Below are 14,677 nucleotides of genomic sequence, written 5' to 3'. Positions count from 1 at the left end.
TTTAAAATGTTTCATACGCATTACAATATAAACCTGTCAATAATAATGTTTTTTCCGCTGTGATTTATGTGAATTATGTAGATTTGTACCTACTATACTTGCTACCTGCCTACGCCATGAGTGAAACATATGCGATTAATGCGACGTGATTCAGATGTTTTCTGAAAATTTTCCTACGTAAGTATCGAAGTTTCTAAAAATTGATTTGAAGGTGAAAAACAGAAGTGTGATAAAAAATTATTAAAAAGAAAAAAAGAAACCTTACTTCGTCAAACGATCATTTATGAAGGACTCGTGTGTTGAAAAAAATGCGTTAAATAAAATCGCCACTTTAAAAATAATGAATTACAATTTCATCGTCAAGTAAGAGTCAAGCCTACGATGGGTGTAATAATCATGTAATTACAAACACCCAAATAACAACAACAACAACAAAAATTGGCTAATTTTAAATCGCTGATTACGAATTTCAGCTCAACATTTAGTTTTTAAGTTCACTTTGTAAGATATGAGATATATTTTCCTTTTTTCTAAATAAAGTAATCATCACCTAATATCAATAAATTGATCCTTCGCCTCTTCGATTATTTATCAAAGTACTTAACAAAACAATCCTCATTTTAAAAAAATAATATTTCACAAATTAAAAACTAAATGAAAAATTTATTGTCAATAATGAACAATTCTATAATATAAGTAGGTACAAATACAAATACATGTATCGTAGGTATGCTCGAACGCCATAATTAACATTGAATTAATAAAATTAATTATCCTCCGCAAAATGGTACCATCGGAGAACCCCCTTTTGAAACAATTTACTCAAAACAGAATTTTTTTAAGCAGCGTAATGTTTATAATACAAAAAAACCTACATTTATACGTGTAATTTACTCATTAAATCTTTAACAATTTTTCATTTATTAATAAACACAAGAGGAATATAACAAAACAAAACAAAAAAAAAGGTAGAATAACATATTGAAAAAAGGAAACAAAAAAATTAAAAAAAAACAAAAACAAAATGTCACATAATACTGATATTATGTTATATGTATAGGATATAAAAAATATTTTAGCTAGTTTCTCGCGTGGGTGATATTATAACGTATCGAATCGGCTGGAATGCATGCTGGTATCGTATTAGACCATTTGCCATTTGGCAAACAATGCAGTACAGCGGAGCCTTGCAGAACTAGACCCTCTTCGCAAGTGAACGTGATCACTTCTCCGATAGTGTAGTAGAATTTAACATACGACATACGACCACTGATCACAGTACCTGGATAAGAACAGGCTTGGATACCTGCGAATAAATTAAACACAACGATGTAATGAAAACGATCAGTTTTTAATAATTATAAAAATAATGTAAAATATAATGTTGACTGGGTTAGAGTACCATTTCGAGCTCTTTTTACCCATCTATACATACAGGCTTTCGTCCACTTACATAAAGGTATAGGAGAAGACCATTGGCCGTTTTCTTGACATTCAATTTCGTACTGGCCATCCAATACGTAATTAGGTTGGCAATTAAATTGAATTATCTCTCTGGGCTTATATTTTTTCCGTTGGCTTAGGGTGTAACCGTGTGTTAGATACCCTGACCAGTCACAAAATACTTCTACAACAGAGCGATTACACACAGTTTGAGTGACCCCCTCGAGCTAATGGTGCTCAGACCACAGTCAACGGGTCCCTGAACATAAACTATGCAGACACGTACCTGAACACGTAGGGAATGGTTGACTCCAAGATCCATTTTGTAGACAAGTCGAATGTATGGGACCGTGAAGACCGTACCCTTGGATACAACTGAACATCGCTTGTCCACCGACAATACGGTTTAATACGGCTACCCGAAGGTTCGCGTCTGTTAAATTATTCAGCTCTGGGCATTGAACAGCTGTAAAAAAAAACAAAATTTTATTGTTTAAAATTTAAGATTACAGAAACATAAAATTATTACAAAGAGGAAGGTATCGTAATCGATTGAAAATTTTTTGGACCGGTCATTTAAAAATATGAAAGAGCATCCAAAAATACACTACTAGGTCAATTTTCCAAATGCTGAATTTAATATGTCAATTTTTAGAGAATTTTTCAAAAATTGAATTTGAGCCATTTTTCATGAAAAAAAAAACAGAATTTCACAGAATTGAGGTAGAAAGCTGAAATTTGGTTTCAATTCCATTTTTGACCTCCAAAATCGATTGCTGATGATTTCGGTCGTTTTAGAGTCTCCAGTGGATTTTTGGATTTTTTAATTTTGGAAAAATTGCCATACCTATAACGAGAAAAAAAGTTTGAATTTTTTTATACCTCATTTTAGACTTTGAAAATTATTTGGCAGTCTTTTTGAGCTATCTGGAGAGTTCAGGAAGATTTCTGAATTTTACAATTCTTGAAAAAATCAATAAGTAAACAGAACATGGATTTGAAGTGATAGAAAAGTATTTTGAAAATTTCCACCTTAATCGATCCAAATCGTCATAAAGAAGATGAATTAAAGTTCACAGGTTCTAAAATTTGTTTTGGTAATTGTTACGACAATTTTTTAGCGGTCGAAAGCAGGGCAGAAATAAATGTTCAGCGTTTTAATTGATTTAGATCAAATTCTGATTCATTTAAAGAAAATGTGCTAAATTTAAATTTTTTAAAATTTGTAAAAAAATTGTAAAATGAAATCCAACATCTGAAATTTGACCTGATGGAGTGTTTTCAAATACTCTTCCAACGTGATGAACAACTTACTCTCACAAGTTGGTATAATAGCACTCCAGTTCCCTGAAGGCAGGCAAACCACGAAGTCTTCTCCGGAAAGAGCATTACCATTAGAACACGAGAACTGCACTTCGGTATTCATTTTCGTATCCTTGGTACTCATAATTAGACCTTTTTTCGATGGCACTGCTGGACAATGAACAGCTACAGAAAAAAAAAGAAACAATTCTTCGTAAAAAATCATATTGAGAAGAAGGGAAAGGACCATAACGTAAGAGGTGGATGTTGCAATTTCACCTTTGACAACTATTTCCACCGAATGTGTATGTCTTGTAGGAGTTATGCATGAAAATAATCCAGAGTCGTCTTGAACAGCGTGATAAATGCTTAAACGATATTCTAACTGGTTGTCTCGATTTGGATCTGTTGTCCAGCCTTGGGGATATTCCCTGTACAAAAATAGATATTTTAAAATGATCAATAAAATTTCAAAAAATTCATATTGTCGAAAAATAATTTCAAAAATACTCGTATTTGAAAATTAAAGTAATCGAATCGCATAACACATGAATTTCTAGGGGGAAAAGTAGGAACCTAGTGGTATTGATTCAAAATTCATGAATCCGTTTCATTTTCACTAAAATAACCTAATAAGCGAAAAATATCATCTTGAAAATTGAAAATAATTAAAAGTGAGAATAAAAAATTTGAAGAGTTACAGAAAAAACAATGCAATGTTGTGGTGATGAGAGATACTTAAAGGGTAAAGGGGTTGCTAAAGAACTCTCGATCGGTGGCGATACTTCAATTGTTCAAAATTTAGCATTAATTGGATAATTTTTCAGAAGGACGAAGAAGAGATCAGAAGATATCGTTTATCAACACATTGAAAACAATTCTTAAAACGATTAAATCGTTGTAAAAGCACTAAGCAGTTTTGAAAACCACTCAAAATACGTAATCTAAACAGCACTAAAAATGGTATAATATCATTTTAAAATGTTGTAATAATTGCTAAAATATCGTTTTTTTGTTTTTTTTTTTAATTTTGGAAAAATATTTTTGAAAGTTTTTCAACGGTATTGAAAATTTTTAAAAATTGTTTCCAAACTATAGTGAAAAAAAAGAACATGAAAATTGTCCAAAATTAAGTAAAATCGATAAAAAAAAATCCAGATAGAAACTTGCTCAAATATGTACAAATATCAAAAAAATCGCTGAAACTTTTACAGAAATATTTCAAAATTTACATGAAAATTATTAAAATGCAGTAAAAGTGCATAAAATACCACCTAAAAATTTCGAAAATAGGTACTATAAAAACACTTGAACGTGTAAAAAGATCGGAAACTCGTCCAAAAGTCAAAAAAAGTTGCTAAAAATAATAGTAAAAGTTCCTCAAGTATTACAAAAATTAAAGTTGAAATCCCACGAAAGTGCTTGAACCATCATTTTGAATTTTCTAAAATATAATTTGAAAAAGTTCCAAAAACATTCAAAATACAATAAAAAATTTCACAGCTACAAAAAAAATTGTATAAAAACCGTTAAAAATGCTTAAAAAAATCTAAAAGTATTATAAAAATTCTCCACATTAAGTAGGTACAACAATTTATAATGAAAAGTTATACTTTTACGACGAAAGTTCAGATTTCAAATTTTCAAATTTTAATCACTGATTTTAAACCCTCAATATGTACATCATTTTTAAACCCTCAATATAATAAGATTGTCAAAAAAAAATCCAGTTTTAAAGTCAAAATTACTAAACTTACAGTTTCAAGAGGATCTGATGGTGTTAATAGAATTGCATACTCAGTTTGCCGTAAATAATTAGCGAGTCTACGTTTTATTTACGGCAAACTGTGTATGCAATTCTATTAACACCATCAGATCTCGTCCGAAAATCATACAAACTGGATAACTGGAACCAAATGGAGAATGGTACGTCATCAAAACTCACCTCCATACAAAACTAAAAATATTCATTAAACTTTTAGCTTCATTGTTTTGAAAAATTTCAAAAAAGTTACAGTGCATAAAAAAAGTTGTTTTTAAAATTTTTTCAAGTTTCAGAAGAGTAGAAATTTTTTGAGGAACTTTTTCAAGAAGCAAAGTTAGGTATTCAAAAACAGTTCAGAATTGTTTTTTTAAAAAATGCATGCTTTATTGTTCGGCAGAGGAAAGATTAAATTCGATAATTTAAAAGTTAAATCAATTGATAATTAATTGTGTTAAAAAAAAAATTAATTCATAAAAATTCCAACTATTTTTGTAGACTGACATTTTTTCCAGTTTTTTTCAGTTTTTTTTTTTTTTTTTTTTTTGGAAACAAATTTTGGAAAACTTCCTATTATATTTTTAGCTGATTTTCAAGACCCAAAAATCAAACCTAAATTCTCCCTCTTTTAACTCACCTATAAGACTGGCTAACATTCCATTTAGGAGTTCCAAATCGTCTAATCCACAGACACTCCATATGCAGCACTGTACCCGGATACACGATCAGTTTACCATCGTTGCTCTGCGCAATAGGGCCGGATTCGTGACGAAAAAGTATCGTCGGAGGTTTTTCCACTAAGAACGTAAAAAAATTATCATCGACAATTAATGGTATTATTTGTAAGTTTTCAAACGTCAAAAAAAAAAGGTCACATTAATCATAATCAACTTACAAGCGTAAGCGTTTTCTTGATTAAGTCCAAAACAGACTGGTTTCTCTCCATCCCATTCTCCATTACTGCACTGCCTCTTATTGGACCCCTCCATAGCGTATTTGCCAATATCTACGCAGCGAAACGTCTACACAGCAAAACCAGGGCAAAAAAATACAACGACAGGATTAATACTACAACTAGGTATTGAAAACACTTCAACTTTTAAATGAGTCCGACAACTCGTCGGAAATATACCGGCTCAAGAAAGAAAAAAAATGATCTCTCTCGAATACCTATATAATTAAAAAAAGCAGCATTTCGACTTTCGAGTTCTTTCACTCTTTCGTCTTTCTGCCAGACGAACGATGAACGAAACGGATTCTTTTATACACCGGTAAAAAAGGCTACTAGAACCAACAATCAAAAACTTTCTAAACCCTTCACTCGTCTGCGGCCTTGTACACCGACTACAGAGGGAGGTAAAAAAAAACCTCGCTCGGTGAGGTGAAATTCGGCGAACCGAAGTTTGCAGCGTTTATCATGCTTTTTCGGTGCAAACTTTCAACATTCATCATGTCTGCGAACGTTTTGTGTACCAATTCTACGTAAATGCTCGTTAAATGCCACGTTTTTGGCGGTTGCGAAACGGAAATACAACGTACTAGAACGGTGCCGGCGGGAAATTCGGTAACAGACTCGACAATACGTTCGTCGTCGAGGAAAGTTGCCACATTAGGCTCGGTGTTGCGATTCGTACAGGTCGAATTGTCTTTAATTATAACGTTTGTTTCTATTAAATCTTCGGCGTCTGAAAATATACGAGAAGAAAAGAAGAATTAATTTTTCTCTAGCGAGTGAGCATTTTTGATTGGCAATCTTCGACCTGAACAAAACCAAGCTAGATCAAAACAGCATGTTCTAGAGTCTCGTAAACAAAGTTGCAGGCACTTGAATTGAATCCATTTTTGGATTTTTGGCGAATTTTTGAAAAGTTTAGAATCTCTGGAGAAAAATTAAAAAATTGCTGAAGGTTCCAGAATGGCTCAAAACTAGTGTTGTTGATGCATATGGAGGTCGAAGTGATCACATTGTCCCACTTTACTCAAAAAAATTTACTTTTCATTTAAAAAAAAAATTAAAAATCCCCCTTGGGTCATTCCATGTCAATTCGACCAACGTTTTTGAGTCATGTCTTTCGATTTCGTTCAAATTTTTTTTACAATATCTACCCACCCAGTATGGAAGAAAACCGCAATAAGTTTGGTCTCAGCCCCCTCAGGGGGTGGGAGGAGGGCTCCATTATTTTCACATTGTCTCCAGGTACTAAACTTCAGCAGCGCATTCCTCCAAAACTATCACATTTTGATCAAAACTGATTTCACAGTTCGAAAACATATTGAGTTTTGAACTTTTTAAGCATTTTGAAATTTTCAAAATTTGAAAGTTGAACTTTCAAATTGAAAGTTCCAATTTCAAAATGGCGCTGTAAGTGGGAGCTACCATTTAAAATTCTGAAAAAATTTCCATAGATGTACTTTTTGATGTTTTTTTGAAATATTTAAGTTTCAAGATGGGATCTCTTGATGGGGGGGAGCACCCCCACCCTCAATTTGGGGCAAAACTTTCGAAAAAAAATCTGGGGCATGTGATATATAGAATTGTATGTTTTTGGTAACGCTGAACACGAATATGACGTTAGATTTTTGATTGGACCCCATCCACGGCCCCCAGCACCTCCCCAAATGGGGTAAAAGTTCAAAATAGGGTTTTTTCGTGCGACACATCGAATAGTATGTTTTTGGTGACGCTGAATACGAATATGACGTCAGAAGTTTGATTGGACCCATCCACGGCCCTCAGCACCTCCCCAATAGGGGGTAATCTGAAAAAAATGGGTTCAATCGTGTGACACATGAAATAGTATGTTTTCGATATCGCTGAACACGAATATAGCCGTAGTTTTTCAAATTGACCTCATCCATGGCTCCCAGAACCTCCCCAATTGGTAAAATTCTAAAAAATTTGTTGGAGGCCGTAGATGGGTCTAACCAGCAAAAATCTGACGTCATATTCGTGTTCAGCGCCATCAAAAATATACCATTTGATGTGTCGCACGAAAAAAACCTATTTTGAACTTTTACCCCATTTGGGGAGGTGCTGGGGGTCGTAGATGGGGTCCAATCAAAAATCTAACGTATGACCCCCCCTTATAACTGCTTTTTTGAATTTTTCACATTTGCAAATTTCGCCAAAAATTCAAAAATGAACTTTGAGACCTGAAATTTTGACTACCAGGGTTCCAAGGCATGCTCTTTCGATCTAGCTCGGTTTCGTTCAAATCGAAGAAAGCCAGTTCAAAATATTCCCTCGTGAAAATAGCTCTTGGAAATTACTGGCAATTACCACAAGACAGAGATCTGCCGATCCAGCTCCCATCGGCACAAATAATTCTCCACGTGAGTTTTTGCCCCAAAACTACGTTATCGATGCAATGGAACGTTACTTCGGTCCCGTCTGGAAAACTGAAAAAAATTCTAAATTATTGGACTTTGTTTTAAAACAATATAATTTTAGACTAGGAACATATTTACGATTTCAATGATCGAAAGAGACTCATCTTACCTTCGCTCAGTCTCCGAGATAGGTTCACCGTTGCGAAAAATCAGCGACCCTTGAATACGAGCTGGTGGCCCGCATGATCCCCGCAGACCCGATAACAAATCCATAGATCCTAATTCGGTCGACCTGAGGATATCACTACCCGACGTATACAACGTTGGATCTACACAAACATCACATCCACGACCATTTAGAAACAAAACTTAGCATCATACCGAGATTTGAATTAAATTTTAATTAAAAACAGCAACCGGCTGTGGAATCTTCCACCGTCGGCGACGTCGTTGAATACCTACGAATCTAGTTAAAAATTCGTAGGTACGTATTTTATACATAACAACGAGGAAAAGTTTCCAAAGTGAGCGATGCGCAGGTAACTAGGCGTACTTTTCGCGGAGAACAAAAAAAAACACACAGTGAAACAGGCGTCAAGTTTTCAAAAGTATTTTTTTTTTCTTTTAGGTAACTACCTACCTACCTGAAAACGCGACATATGTTTTAATAATTTATAACTTTTATTCTCTTTACCTCTCCGACAGGCTGGCTTTTTTGGCAGCAATTCGCCCCGAAAACATTCTGTCGGTACTGAGGTTATTTTAACAAATTCGTGGTCGCATTGGTAATTCACAAATGAGCCGTTGGCTATGGTTAGTCCGGATCTATACCCTGATAAATATTGGCCGTGGACTATGGCCGGTAATTCGCAAGGTGCTGAAATAATGGACAGAAAATTGACACGATTTAGTTAAATTACAGTTTAGGTTTGATTCTTTTCATTTTTTTTTTTTTTTTTAGGATTTCAGATTGATTTACCAGGAGTACAATCCGGCATAATAGGAACATCCCATTCTCCGAGGATACAAGTGAACGAAGAAGGTCCTTTGATATTGAATCCTGGACCACATGTGAAATTCACCGTATCTCCGTCGATGAAATCTGTCTCTTCTGTGATGAGCGAGTCTTCTGGACTTAATCCCTGCACCGAATATCGTTTGTAGACCCCGAATGCACTGTGAGGTACTCTGCAAGGTACTGTTGACATAATTTGTTACTTATTAATTCAATTTTTAAGTATTTTATTTATATTAGGTGTTTTTGTCTTAAAATAATTCTAAATTTCAAAAAGATAATTCCAAATGGGAATGATTTATCGCCACGATAGAAATAGGCGTTTCACGATGAAAAAGGGCATTTTAACGACAAAAAAAGATATTGCACGGGACAAGAATCATTTCACGACTAAAAAAGTTTTTGAACGACGATATAAGGTATTGCCCAACAGAATAATTTATGCACGTTTATATATAGGTAATACATTTAACCACAAATTGTGCTCGCCAAAGAAATGAAATAATGGACGTCACGACATGAAAAATACGAATTACACATACAAAAATTGATAAACAACACGTCGAAAAAACAAAAAACAAAAAAAAACAGTTCATCTACTGCACAAGTAGGTACTGCTTTTTTTGCTTTTTTGGAGGAGATATGAGTGATTTGGAGGATTAAAAATTTCACAAGAGGGTTCCTAAACACACGTTTGGGCAGATTTCCAAGATAAGTAAAATTTTTTGACAGTTATTTTGGCAAAAAAAAAAACGATATTTTTTGATAGTTTCGATGAAAAGCAACATCCTTTTGGTAGTTTTGACCAAAAAAGCAAAACCTGTTCATCAATTTTAGCACAAAAAAAAACAACACAACTTCCTATAAATTTTAAGGGATTTGGACCATTTTTTTTGGAATTTCATAAAAAAACATGAAAGGAAATTTTTTTAAAAAAATAGCAAACATGGCAGTTTTTGAAAAAAAAATTGGCAGTTTAGTAAAAAGCAAAATTTATTTGGTAAGTAATTCTGGAAAAAAGAAAGACTTTTTGACAATTTTTGAAAATTTTTACCAAAAAATAAAAACTTTTTCACAATTTTAACAACTAAAATAAACCACAACTTTTTCATAATTTTTAGCATTTCTTGCAAGAAATCGTGCTGAACCGTAGTTATCAATTGTCGTTGAAATACCCTATTTTGTGGTTCGAATATCCTGTCGTTCGAATCACTTTTTCTGTCGCACCAATTTATAGTACATGTTACTAGAACGAAGTGATATAACAATCGTTTTAATTACTTTATTAACACGAGAACAAATTATTTACATCATAACGAACTTATATTCGAAAAAGAACATCTAACGTACTACGAAAACGTGAACGTCAGTGTAACCAACTAAAACTAACTTACAGTGTTACCATACAATTAACACCCTTCCTCAATTTAGGTTCTCTAGAATTAAATTAAACCTAAATTGCTACGAAAAAATTTGAACTTTGTAAGGCTCAAAGCCTTCGTAAATACATCAGCTAACTGATTACCACTATCGATAGGTTTAAGGATAAATATACCATTGCTAATGTATTCTTTAACAAACTTAAAACGAGTATCTATGTGTTTCCTACGTTTAACGGAGGTACATTTACGATCAGTTAAAATAGAAATCGCGCCTTCATTATCCTCATAAATAGGTACAGGAGTACAATCTACTTTAAAATCTTTCACAAGTTCAATAATCCACAACAAGTGATCATTGATCAAATTCGAAACAGCAATGATCTCCGCATCAGTACTTGACATCGACACTGACTAAGGTACTGTAACCCGGGTATGTCAAACTCCCATTTTGTTCCTCACGAAAAAAAATTGTTATTTTTCGATTCAAGGTTTTTATGACGGAATTTCTGGCATAGAATGAAAATAATCATGAATTAGAGCACATGCTGTGAATTTCACACTATTTCAAACTATTTTTAACCCTAAAATGAAGTGCTGAAAAATGGCTGAAATTCAAAACAAACAAATGTATTTCAATTGATACATGTAGCATACCATTGGAAAGCTCGTTCAATTCTCTTTCAAAGATGTTATTAAGAAAAAGTTGTAAAAGTGCACGGTTTTGAAGATATACGCGGTTAAAGTTTGCCGAATTCCCATATACTGCAATGCTAAGTTTGTCAAACCAGGAACAAAATGGCCGTCTGACATACCTGGGTTACAGTTCCCTACACTGACTTCTGTTTCACAGTTCGCCACATCATCAAATTTCCATGAAATTTCACACAGTAACCTGTTACCGAACGACGATCGTTAGCATCGTTTGCCCAGTCAGCGTCAACATAACTTTCCACCACACTATTGTTTTCTTCAGCACATTTCGAAATTCGAAATTTCATATCTACCGTACTAATCAGATATTTGAGTATCTGCTGAAGATGTTTATAATGTGTTTCAGAAAAAGCGTTTTGAAATTGGCTTAAATAATTCACTGCGAAACAGATGTCAGGACGAGTGCCTACAGAAACAAACAAAAGAGCACCGATAATATTACGATAAGGTAAATTACATTCATCGTCTTCAGCTTTGGATAGCTGTATTTTCGGTTGAATCGGCAAATTACACGGGGTCGCATTTTCAAGACCGAATCTAGAGATAATTTTCTTAATAAAATTACTCTGATCTAAATACATAGTACCGTTATCAATATTATACTCAATATTAATTCCTAAGAAAGTCTTAACTTTACCTAGGTCTACAATATCGAATCTCTTGGACAAACTACATTTCACTTTATCAATGATATCTTGCCGTTTACAAATTATAAGAATATCATCTACGTAAATAAGAATAAACACAAGAATAATACCCACGAGCTTGTAATATAAACATGGATCATTTTCAGATCTCACAAAACCGAGGTCAATTACAACATATTCGTCAAACGTCTTATTAAACGTTTTAGAAGCGATGTCAAGGCCATAAATTGCCATATTTAGCAAACACACTTTCCTTTTACCATCAACTTCAAAACCGGGGGGTTGTTCTAGAAACACTTTATCCTTTAATTTACCGTGCAGAAACGCGTTTTTAATATCCATCTGATCGATAATTAGCCCTTCCTCAACTGCAATAATTAGCACACAACGAATCGTAACGGTATTCGCGACAGGAGCGTAAACATTCTCATCCGCACCAGTCCAATCCCAACCAGCTGCGACTAATCTTGCCTTACGCTTACCATCATCCTTTACTCGCAAAATCCATTTAGATTTAATCACCTTCGTGTCATTTGGCCTATCTACAAGCGTCCAAACGTTATGTTTCTTCATGCTACGAAGTTCATCCAATTGAGCTTCTTTCCAGCTCTCATCAATCTCGACATGATTAGATACACATAACAACGCTTCACACACATTCATGCTTACCTCATAGTCCTCTAAATACTTAGGTTTGCGACGTAAACGATTACCTGTTATCACCGGAGATTCAACAGAGGAATTAATGTCAGCTGACTGTCCAGACTGACCCTTCGATAAAGACGAATCTACAATAGAAGGAACTTCATTATTTACCGAACGCTGAGAAATTTCAGTTAACAAAGGAACAATATCCTTATACATGATACTTTCATCGAAATTAACATCTCGCCCAATCACTATACAATCGTCATCTAAATCCCATAAACGATATCCTTGAGGTGCATATCCCAACATAATACATTTCCTACTCTTCACATCGAACTTCTTACGCTTTTCTTTTGGTATGTGATTATACGCAAGACAACCAAATTTACGTAACTTCGAATAATCAGGTTTTCTACCATACCATTTTTCCGCAGGAATAATACTATTATCACGAGTCGGACAACGATTTAAAATGAAAGTAGCGCATCGAATAGCCTCAGACCAAAACTCCTTTGGTAAACCACTCTCAGATAAAATACACAAAGCCTTTTCTTCGAGCGAGCGATTCAATCTCTCCGCCATACCGTTTGACTGAGGACAATAAACGACAGTCTTCTGATTTTCAGTACCTTTCTCTTTCAGTAAATTTGATAACTCTTTAGACGTATACTCTTTACCATTATCACTACGAAAACGCTTAATTTTGGTACCAAAATGATTTTCAGCCATAGCTGCAAACTCACGAAACTTTTCTACCACTTCCGATTTCGAAACGATAGGAAAAACAGCACAAAAATGTGTACTATCATCTAAAAAAGTCACAAAATACTTTTCACCGTCAATACCTGGTACTTCGGCCGAACATACATCAGAAACAACCAAATCAAGCGGCCTTTTTGAAAATACATCACGTGGTTCATGCGGCAACTTCGTCTATTTACCCATTTTACAATCACCACACACGTACTTAGAATCATTCATACTACAATCGAGATACTTCTCTGACTTGAGATGCCGAATCGATTCAACATTTAGATGCCCTAAGCGACTATGGATAGTTTTATACTCGACAATATTACATTCAACGATATCACTTTCTAAAGGTACACGTTTCAATAAATCTAGAATATAAAGCTTACCCTTACGAATAGCCATATAGATAACATTACCATCTTTATCTAGTATATCTGCTTTGGTCGCATAGAAAACAGTACGAAAACCTTTATCAGCCATCAGAGGAACAGATAGTAAATTATGACGGAAAGTTGGCACGTAACGAACGTTCTGTAGTATAACATGCTTCGTTTCAATTGTACCGATGCCGACAACTTTACTCTTCCCCTCGTTATCAGCTAAGGAAACTTCGGTTGGTTCTTTCAGATCGATGAGTTTCGTAAACAGAGATTTTTGCTTGCACATGTGATCTGTTGCTCCACTGTCTAACACGAAGATGATGGAATTCAAATCTTGTTCAGCAACATTTACCTCACTTTGAACGTTTTCCATTTCCGAAGAAGAAGAAGATTCAACAATCCACGCGAACTGCTGAGATTGAGATTGTTTTGGCTGCACAACACACGAACTCGATTTCTTTGCTTTCTTTTCACAGTCTTTGGACATATGACCCTTTTCACCGCAAAAATTACAACAAAACGGAAACTTCTTTCTGGGCTTCTTCTTCTTGTTTTCGGATACAAATGCCGTCGTTTCGGGATTTTTACCTTCTCTTTTCTTAATATCGTAATCGAGAAGAACGCCACGTAGACCCTCTAAGGTTAGGTTGCTACCCGGTTTCCCTATTTCACCAAACGTTGCAATTAAGCCATCGAATTCAGCTGGTAATGTAGCTATGAGTGTCGCTACCGCATCAAGTTCTTCATTGTTCATGTTTGCTTTCGCGGATCTTATCTCATTTAAAGTGGCTTCAAATTCGGATAAATGATCCTCCATAGACGACTTGCCATCGTATTGCAGATTACTCATTTTACGTTTAGCATAAGCGAGCTGTAAGTACGACTTCCGTTCGAAATTTTTCAACAGTCCGTTCCAAATGTCACGTGCAATTGTCTTATCTCGAGCATATGACAGATGCGTGTTGGCGAGTAGCTCTACGAGTATACGTACTGTTTCGTCGTTCTTGGAAATCCAATCATCTGTACGATCTTTAACTGCTGGTGGATTTGTGGTTACATACGTATCTAGCTTTTGAGCTTTAAGCTCCGCTAGCACCCTTAATTTCCAGCAAGAAAAATTCTTTCCATCGAACTGCGCGATACGTGACACACGAACTGTATTATTTGAAGACATATTCAAAATATTACTTCCGAACGAAAAAATAATCACTTCCTTGGGCTGCTGGGCCCATAACCATTGTTACTAGAACGAAGTGATATAACAATCGTTTTAATTACTTTATTAACGAGCGTCTCGAGAGCAA

General features: G+C 34.6%; 1 protein-coding gene across 1 annotated transcript in view; it reads right to left on the bottom strand.

Annotated features, from left to right (window-relative positions):
• Positions 1-643: 643 nt before the first annotated feature.
• The window catches only part of LOC135834045 (sushi, von Willebrand factor type A, EGF and pentraxin domain-containing protein 1-like), a gene marked incomplete at its 5' end in the record, with an annotated part of 36,002 nt that continues 21,968 nt past the window's right edge, over positions 644-14,677 (bottom strand). Inside the window, 12 exons of the mRNA XM_065347884.1 lie at positions 644-1,306; positions 1,454-1,627; positions 1,730-1,909; positions 2,758-2,931; positions 3,025-3,176; positions 5,145-5,304; positions 5,403-5,529; positions 6,047-6,192; positions 7,788-7,918; positions 8,007-8,166; positions 8,532-8,714; positions 8,817-9,035. Coding sequence (XP_065203956.1) covers positions 1,080-1,306; positions 1,454-1,627; positions 1,730-1,909; positions 2,758-2,931; positions 3,025-3,176; positions 5,145-5,304; positions 5,403-5,529; positions 6,047-6,192; positions 7,788-7,918; positions 8,007-8,166; positions 8,532-8,714; positions 8,817-9,035 — 2,033 coding nt within the window. The remainder of the gene's footprint in view (positions 1,307-1,453; positions 1,628-1,729; positions 1,910-2,757; positions 2,932-3,024; positions 3,177-5,144; positions 5,305-5,402; positions 5,530-6,046; positions 6,193-7,787; positions 7,919-8,006; positions 8,167-8,531; positions 8,715-8,816; positions 9,036-14,677) is intronic.

The sequence above is a fragment of the Planococcus citri genome, chromosome 2 (genome assembly GCF_950023065.1).
Source record: "Planococcus citri chromosome 2, ihPlaCitr1.1, whole genome shotgun sequence".
Classification (NCBI taxonomy): Eukaryota; Metazoa; Arthropoda; class Insecta; order Hemiptera; family Pseudococcidae; genus Planococcus; species Planococcus citri.
Note: the sequence above shows the minus strand (reverse complement) of the source record. Positions and strands in the feature narration are given on the sequence as shown.